Below are 9120 nucleotides of genomic sequence, written 5' to 3'. Positions count from 1 at the left end.
ATAAATAACAAATAATAATAATTATTATTGATAATTGATTATTATTATTATTATTATTATTAAATACTAATATTATTAATAGTAAATAATAATAATATTTAATAATAAATAAATAATAATAATAGTTGATTATTGTTATTATTATTATTATTATTATTATCTATTATTATTATTATTATTATTTTTTTTTTTATTATTATTAAATATTATTATTAGTAGTAGTAGTAGTAGCAATAATAAATTATTAATTAATTGTTAATTAATTGTTAATTAATTTTAATTTGTATTAATTATTATTAATTATTATAATTATTATAAAATTAAGAATTATACTCCAGTGCGTCTTATGTATGTTTTTTTTCTACCTAATTATGCATTTTTGGCCTTGTGCGACTTATACTGTGGAGCGACTTACATATAGTCCAGAAAATACGGTACATTGTTCCATCACTAGTGACTATAAGAATATAAGACGACCCTTAGATTCAGGACAATCTCACTGTATATTTATGCACATCTTGTATTTGAGTCAATGCGATAGTAGAAAAAAAACCTTTTGTAGCGTTACCTTAGCAAACCCCAGTAAACACGGAAGGTCACAGCCTGATGACGCCCCCCCACACTGGACCCACTCGACCCATGTTGCTTTTGTGTAAACATTGAAGACAACAAACGACAGAATCTCCCGTAGCGTAGAAAATAGCTACTAGCTATTAGCTTTTAGCTATTAGCTACTAGCTACTAGCTATTAGCTATTAGCTATTAGCTATTAGCGATTAGCTATTAGCTATTAGCTATTAGCTATTAGCTATTAGCTATTAGCTATTAGCTACTAGCTATTAGCTTCTAGCTATTAGCTACTAGCTACTAGCTATTAGCTATTAGCTATTAGCTATTAGCGATTAGCTATTAGCTATTAGCTATTAGCTATTAGCTACTAGCTACTAGCTACTAGCTTTTAGCTATTAGCTACTAGCTACTAGCTATTAGCTAGTAGCTATTAGCTATTAGCGATTAGCTATTAGCTATTAGCTACTAGCTATTAGCTATTAGCTATTAGCTATTAGCTATTAGCTACTAGCCATTAGCGATTAGCTATTAGCGATTAGCGATTAGCTAATAGCTATTAGCGATTAGCTATTAGCTATTAGCTATTAACTATTAGCTATTAGCTATTAGCATGCCCAGAAAATCAAATGGAGAAAATTTCATCACTGGAAAAATAGTCTTAACTGCCTTTACCCAATTCCTAAAATTACAGTCCTGGTTTTAGTGTTTGTCCCTGTCCTCGTCTTAGTCCTGCTCTGGTCTTAGGCTTAGTTCTGGCTAGGTTTTAGTCCCCTAGTCCTACCCCGATTTGTCGTCTTCGACCTAGTTTTGGTCCTATTGTCTTATTCCTGGTCATAATTTCAGTCTTGGTGTTCGTCTTGGCCTTAGTGTTTGTCCTGGATCCAGTCCTGATTTTAGCATTAGTTTTGGTCCTGGTCTTAGTGTTAGTTTTGGTGTTTGTCTAAGAACTGGTCCTAGTTTTAATCCTGCTCTGGTCTTAGTCTTAGTTCTGATCCTGGTTTTAGGCTTGGTTTTAGCCCTAGTCTTAGTGTTAGTCCTGGTCTTAGACCGAGTCCTGGTCCTATTTTTAGTCCTGATTTTACAGTTAGTTTTGGTCCTGGTCTTAGTGTTAGTCGTGGTGTTTGTTTAAGAACTGGTCCTAGCCTTAATCCTGTGCTGGTCTTAGTTGTGATCCTGGTTTTAGTCTTGGTTTTAGCACTAGTCTTAGTATTAGTCCTGGTCTTAGACAGAGTCCTGGTCATAGTTTTTGTCCTGATTTTAGCATTAGTGTTAGTTTTGGTGTTTGTCTAAGAACTGGTCCTAGTTTTAATCCTGCTCTGGTCTTAGTCTTAGTTCTGATCCTGGTTTTAGGCTTGGTTTTAGCCCTAGTCTTAGTGTTAGTCCTGGTCTTAGACCGAGTCCTGGTCCTATTTTTAGTCCTGATTTTACAGTTAGTTTTGGTCCTGGTCTTAGTGTTAGTCGTGGTGTTTGTTTAAGAACTGGTCCTAGCCTTAATCCTGTGCTGGTCTTAGTTGTGATCCTGGTTTTAGTCTTGGTTTTAGCACTAGTCTTAGTATTAGTCCTGGTCTTAGACAGAGTCCTGGTCATAGTTTTTGTCCTGATTTTAGCATTAGTGTTAGTTTTGGTGTTTGTCTAAGAACTGGTCCTAGTTTTAATCCTGCTCTGGTCTTAGTCTTAGTTCTGATCCTGGTTTTAGGCTTGGTTTTAGCCCTAGTCTTAGTGTTAGTCCTGTCACAGACCGAGTCCTGGTCCTAATTTTAGTCCTGATTTTAGAGTTAGCTTTGGTCCTGGTCTTAGTGTTAGTCTTGGTGTTTGTCTAAGAACTGGTACTAGTTTTAATCCTGCTCTGGTCTTAGTCTTAGTTCTGATGCTGGTTTTAGTCTTGGTTTTAGCCCTAGTCTTAGTCTTAGTCCTGGTCTTAGAGCTGTCTTGTCTTGAGCTATCTGGGTGTGCACTAAAGGCCACGCTGAGAGACGATGGTTACCTGTCTGACACGCTCACATCACGCCAGGCATCATGGCCGCTCACCGGGGAAGGAAAATGCCACACCTCGACTGCTATGCGCTTAATGTGCTCTGTCATGACTGCGGGACCCCCCCCATGGGACCCCCCCACCCTCTCGACGCTGCCACTGTGTCCAATTTCACAGCAGCACTTTGGGAAAAGGTCATCCATCATGCAACGTGTGTGTGTGTGTGTGTGTGTGTGTGTGTGTGTGTGTGTAACACCTGCAAGTTCTATCATGTGATTTCTTTAGCATTCAACATAATCACTGATAATTAGCTTTTAAACATTTCATATTATCAAAGTTGGCTGGATTTCCACTATATTACCAGTAACCCTACTGTTATCAGTAGTAGTAGTAGTAGTACTGTGTAGTGAAGTATCTATTTACCTACTTCACAGCATGGGCTAGGTCACACTGATACCACGTGTCATAAAATTATACCACTTCTCTCCCTTTGCTCCAAAAGGGCTCAAACAATAATATTATGTGTGGACTCACCGTTAACGTTTACATCATATTTAATGTATCTTTATATTATATCTATTATAGTACTTCTGAGTTATTACAATATATATTTGAGGGTAATTAAATGAATGTTGACGTTATAATGACATGTATTAATTACACTATACGACGCGTTGACGTTAGTTGAAGGCCTTGAATTGATGTGGGCCAACACTGCCATCTTGTGGCTGATTATCGAACAACAACAAAATGTCTGTCATTTCGGTCATGACCACAATAGACACTATTAAACGGTGTCTAAAACTTTTGTGTGCAAACGTAACGGAGTTTAAATGTTGAAGTTGTTCTTTGTTGTTCTTTAATTGTCTTTTCATTCCACACACTACGCTGTTGTAGCTTACCAGCTCCCCTCTAAGGAAGTCCAGCCTCATTAGCTTGAAGGGCAACTTAAGTTGGTCGTTTTACTGCTAAATTTGTTCTCTATCGGTTTCTGTTTACGTATAAGTGCATTCTGTGTAATATTACATTTGGCTAATGACGGTCTGTGTAGCTGTATTAGCTTATTTGGTCATTGTATTAGCTCGCTGGAACGTTGATAAGACCACAATGCCAATTGTGACGTCACTAACAAGGAAAGAACGTCCGCCATGATAGGAAGCAAAACAGGTGGGCGGGGCTACACGGCCAATATAATACAATGTATTCACTAGCTCTGAACTAACTACATAAATTTCCTAAAAAACCTTTTTCCTGACCATAAGAAACAAATTCAATATAAAAGTGCTTATATTATATGGATATTTTAATAGTGTTAATGTGACTATAATGAAAATCATTATCATCACTGACATGTCATTCATTCAGCTAATCACCCAGAGAAGCTAATTAGCTTAAAGCTATATCGTGTGGGAGTCCCATGCAAATATACACTTAAGTCTTGTCAACCGGTGTTAAATAAATAAATACACAACATTTGTACCAGACACACTTGTCTTTGTTTCCGGGGGAACTCGAAAAATGACAAATGTGGTCTTTTTTATCGTCTATTTTAGCAAATAATGGTCACTACGCTATTCGTACCCAAAACCGCTATCTGTTCTGCACATGCGCGAGACCTACAGCACTTCCGCCTTTTGCAAATGTTTACACACCTCGTGCTGTGGTAGTTAAATGTGTGAACAACCATACTTCATACGTATATGTCATCTATTGAAGGTTTTCTTCTTTTGAATCCGGTGAATTCCAAATGGGGTCCTCCAGCACTTTGAACCAGCAAGCTTCATGGAGGTTGGTGTAAGTTTAAGGAGAAAATGAGCAGTTTTTTTTGCACCACTGCTTTTATTTTCCCATCACTTTGAGGCATTCAGGTCATGTCACACCGTGCTTTCGCTGTGAAGCGAGCCGCCCTCCGACTTCTCCTCGTCGGCGACGTCGTCCTCGTCCACTCGGTACAAATCCTTGTTCTTCATAATCATCACCGCCAGGGCGACCATCACCGCCAGGTCAAAAATACACAGAAGGGGCAGCATCTATGTGGTAGGAACCAACACACACCAGACGAGGAGATTGGTTAGAGCCCTTTTTATTTATATCATGACAGCAGTCGTTTAGATTAGCATGTGGCTAGCTAGCCCTTCTATATTACCCCGCCTCCCTTTCATAGCTGTCTCAGGCAATGCCTGTCAAATAGTCTTTTCTAGTAAATTTAGGACTTTATTCTCGTAAATATTCAACTTTTTTTCTCATTAATTTACACATTTTCTCATTAATTTACAACTTGATTTATTCTTGTAATATTCTGTCTTTTTTTCTTGCAAACTGACATGTTTTTCCTCTAAATTTCTGACTTTATTCTATTCTTGTAGTGTTACGACTTTTTTTTCTCATAAATTTGTGACTTTATTCTCAAAATTCACAACTTTCTATTTACAACTTCATTCTCGTAATAATTTTTTTAAGGTTCTTTTCTTTTTTCTCGTAAATTTTCCACTTTATTGTCATAAAATATCAATTTTTCCTTTGAAATGTACATGTTTTATTCTCGTAAATTACTACTTTTTTCTTGTAAATGTATGACTTTATTCTATTCTTGTAGTATTCTGACTTGTTTTCTCAGAAGTGTATAACTTTCTCGCAATACTACTTAAAATAAATTTGTAAATGTACATTTTTTTCTCGTAAATTTATGACTATGCTTGTAATATTGCAACTTTTTTTCTTGTAAATTTATGACTTTATTCTACTCTTGTAGTATTGACTTTTTTTCTCATGAATTTATGACTTTATTCTCAAAATTGACAACTTTTTATTAACAACTTTATTCTCATAATATTAATTTTTAAGGTCCTTTTTTTCTCGTAAATTTTATTTTATTTTATTCTCATAATATAACAATTTTTCCTCTGAAATGTACATGTTTTATACTCGTAAATTACTACTTTTTTCTTGTAAATGTATGACTTTATTCTATTCTAGTATTCTGACTTGTTTTCTCAGAAGTGTATAACTTTCTCGCAATACTACTTAAAATACATTTGTAAATGCACATTTTTTTCTCGTAAATTTATGACTATCCTTGTAATATTACAACTTTTTTCTTGTAAATTTATGACTTTATTCTACTCTTGTAGTATTATGACTTTTTTCTCATAAATGTATGACTTTATTCACATCAATTTAGAACTTTATTTGAACTAATATTTGAACAATTGAACTAATATAGTAAGTTAACTAGAATAAAGTAATTTTCCAAGAATAAAGATCAAAGGGGGAGAAATGGGGAGAAAAGATGCCATAAAATGATGAGAATGCTGATGGTGGCCTACCACATAGATCACCCACAGGCTCTTCGGGATGGGCACAGTCGGGTTGACCCAGCCGGACTCCCACACGCCCTCACCGTGGTCGTAATCCAGATTCAAGACCCCTCTGGGCAGCACTCGGACCCCCCAGTAAGCCGTCTTCAGCCTCCTGTTGTCGGCGTCCAGCACGTCGCAGCGGTAGGTACCTGGTGGAGACGCACGCCGCTTACGATGACGCCATCGCCACGGCCAGAGGAGGTTTGTGAGGATACCTGCGTGCTGCTCCTCCACCGGGTCCAGGACCAGCAGGTCCAACCTCGGACTGTGCCAGCGGGTGAAGAGCGCGTTGTCGGAGCTGATCACACCCGGGGCTCGAGACCATGATACCCTGAGGGCCACCACAAGTCACATGACATCAAAGACAGGTATCAAAGCATCGCCTTATCTGAAATTGGGCATTATTGTAGTCATCTTCCTTTTGACAATACAAGTGTTACAGTTAATTTTATTTTGATTATTGAAGTGTAAGAAAAATACAAAAAATAGTAAAAAAATATATATATATATATATATATAAAATTGGTTTAAAACTGGAGAAAAAAATGAAATAAATAAAAATAAGTGTAAAATAAAATCCCTTAAGTCTAAAAAAGATAAAATTAAAAGTCTAAATAATAATCCGATTTTTAAACAAATTTACTTAAATACTCGCATCAAAAATAAATGAAAAACAGACTTAAAGGTGTAGAAAATAGAAATACATAAAATATAATTGGAGGAAAAAAAGGCAACATTTATTTACACTTTTAAGTTAGTTTTTTTTACACTTATTTCTGACAGTTTTTTGTACACTGTGTCAATATTATTTTTAGCATTTCTCCCCCCCCCCTGTGTTTTTATATGAATAAAATGTATGAATAATTGAGGTGTAAATATATTTTTATTGACTTAAAACATGCAAGTAAAAAAATTAAAAAGTGTAGAAAATTGTAAAATAAATACATTTTTAAAAATGGACGTGAATGGAATGAAAAATAAAATTCTAAAAAATAATACAAATAAATTGACTTACATGAGTATAAATAAAAGGTTTTAAAATACATTGTAATGAAAATGAGTTGCAATGTGGGTCCCAGGTTGAGACCTTTTTCTTTGGCTTTTTTTGAGATGTGGAATTTGTCAATGAATTGTATTGCTCATATTGCCACTGTTGCACAGCTCCAGTTCTATGGCTATCATCATACTTTTCCATGGTTGCCATCCCCCGGTACCGTTCTGTGGTGACATCACAAAAAAACTATTATTTTTGAGTGAGACATCCCATGAGAAGAAGGACGTGCTCCTCACCTCCACGAGAGCTTCTCCATCATCTTGGCGTTCTCCACCAGGCAGTCCAGCTCCACCCTCTCCCCGGTCGTCACGGTAAAGGTCGTGAGGCCACACTGCCACGACTCCATACACTTGACCTTCTCGTCGCGACACTCCTCCGTCACCTGGAGGGTGGACGACGGCTCCAATTCGTCACGTCCGTCCTCGCTTTCCGCATCCCTCATGCTGCACACCCTTTGCACTTTGACCCCTAGGCCGCAGGTGACGCTGCAGGGCGTGCTGTTGGTGACCACCTGCACTTGCACTTTTTCCACATCTGCCCAGCTCAGGGGGAGGAAGAGGAGGAGGAGGAGGAACACGGGGAAAGCCAGGACTTGCTGCTGAAAATTAAGAGGAATTGTCGCCAGGGCACATATAGACAAACAACCATTCACACTCACATTCATACCTATGGACAATTTGGTGTGGCTAATTAACCTAGCATGTTTTTGGAATGTGGGAGGAAACCGGAGTACCCGGAGAAAACCCACTCATGCACGGGGAGAACATGCAAACTCCACACAGAGGTGCCCGAGGGGGGAATCGAACCCGGGTCTCCTAGGTGTGAGGCCTGCAGCTAACCACTCGTCCGCTGTGCAGCCTGATTATAAAAATCAAAGTTAAAATAATATATAGAAACACAATTTTAAAATGTTTAAAAAATTGACTAAAAGGTGTAAAAAAAAAAATTACTTAAAAGTGTAGGGAAAAAAAAGTCATTAAGAAAAAAAAAAGAAAAAGTTTTATTTTGATTATTCAAGTGTAAGAAAAATACAAAAAATAGTAAAAAAAAATATATATATTAAATTGGTTTAAAACTGGAGAAAAATATGAAATAAATAAAAAGTGTAAAATAAAATCCCTTAAGTCTAAAAAAGATACAATTAAAAGTCTAAATAATAATATGATTTTTAAACAAATTTACTTAAATACGAGCATAAAAAATAAATGAAAAACAGACTTAAAGGTGTAGAAATTCAGTGTTTCTTAGTCGATAAAAATAAAAATGTACATAATTAAAACAAATACAAATAATCAAAATAATAATTATTAAAATACTTAATAAAAATTGATTAAAAATCTAATTAACTTAAAAGAGTAGACAATAGGCTGCATGACGGACAAGTGGTTAGTGTGCACGCCTCACAGCTATGACACCCGAGTTCGATTCCACCCTTGGCCATCTCTGTGTGGAGTTTGCATGTTCTCCCAGTGCGTGGGTTTTAAAATTTTAATTAAATTAATTAAAAATAAAGTTATATAACCTGAACACTATACGGTATAATGGCGTTTACTTACAGTATTTATGAGAAACTGTCAGGTTTTCTTTGATGTTTGTATTACAGTGGGTTACCCTGGGATACAAACAGGCTAATGTTATGTAAGTTGTTGTCATTCCACGAAGTGTCAGTCGTCTGTGGGTGTTAACTGTGTTAGTATCGTAGTCTACCCCCCATTTTCAGGATTATTACGTGGCCAAATAAAGAGCAACCTCCTTTCAAGCGCGTCTGAACGTCGCTTTACTGACGCGAAATGGCCACCATGTCAGTTATCGGGTGTATTATTAGAATCACTCCCTGTGAATATATAAATATATATAAATGCTAATGTGTCGCGGCGTCAGCCTGCGAACTTCCGCATTTCCACGCTGCTCAAACGTGACCGGGTCTGTGACGTCAGGGTGCAAACCGACCAATAAGAACGCAGCGGAGCTTAGCGTCATCAGTGTGCTTGAGCTCTTGCTGCGTTCGGGTTCCGTCGTAAAGCAGAATTTATTACGTCTCCGCGCCAGTGGCATTCGCTGAGTTTGATTATTTGATTAAATTGTAGTCATATTCCTGTGTGTTTTTATACAACGTGCTTGTTATTTTATTTATTTATCTGATTGTGTTTGTGATCCGCGGGTGA

The 9120-nt window shown here is 36.8% G+C and overlaps 1 protein-coding gene across 4 annotated transcripts; it reads right to left on the bottom strand.

Moving 5' to 3' along the window:
• Positions 1–4375: 4375 nt before the first annotated feature.
• On the bottom strand, positions 4376–8868 carry tmem81 (transmembrane protein 81). 4 transcript variants are annotated; one of them, XM_058050841.1, is made up of 4 exons: positions 8512–8868; positions 7192–7553; positions 5869–6232; positions 4376–4572 (listed from the first exon to the last, which is right to left on the bottom strand). In XM_058050841.1, the coding sequence occupies exons 2-4, from the start codon at positions 7395–7397 to the stop codon at positions 4417–4419; spliced, it is 726 nt and encodes a 241-aa protein (XP_057906824.1). In that variant the 5' UTR covers positions 7398–7553; positions 8512–8868; the 3' UTR covers positions 4376–4416. The 4 variants fall into 4 exon arrangements, with proteins under 4 accessions (XP_057906824.1, XP_057906823.1, XP_057906822.1 ...); XM_058050840.1 differs by having other exon boundaries at positions 7192–7550; XM_058050839.1 differs by lacking the exon at positions 8512–8868 and having other exon boundaries at positions 5869–6050; positions 6117–6232; positions 7192–7883.
• Between the last annotated feature and the right edge of the window lie 252 nt (positions 8869–9120).

The sequence above is a fragment of the Doryrhamphus excisus genome, chromosome 16 (genome assembly GCF_030265055.1).
Source record: "Doryrhamphus excisus isolate RoL2022-K1 chromosome 16, RoL_Dexc_1.0, whole genome shotgun sequence".
In the NCBI taxonomy this organism is placed as follows: Eukaryota; Metazoa; Chordata; class Actinopteri; order Syngnathiformes; family Syngnathidae; genus Doryrhamphus; species Doryrhamphus excisus.
Note: the sequence above shows the minus strand (reverse complement) of the source record. Positions and strands in the feature narration are given on the sequence as shown.

Bases quoted from the DNA above. Each gene is read 5' to 3' on its own strand.
- tmem81 (XM_058050838.1), bottom strand. From the start codon at position 7,619: ATGAATGTGAGTGTGAATGGTTGTTTGTCTATATGTGCCCTGGCGACA. The intron at 6,233-7,191 runs GTGAGGAGCACG...GGTGGCCCTCAG, and splicing joins ATGGAGAAGCTCTCGTGGAG to GGTATCATGGTCTCGAGCCC. The intron at 4,573-5,868 runs GTAGGCCACCAT...CCTACCACATAG, and splicing joins GCCTGTGGGTGATCTATGTG to ATGCTGCCCCTTCTGTGTAT.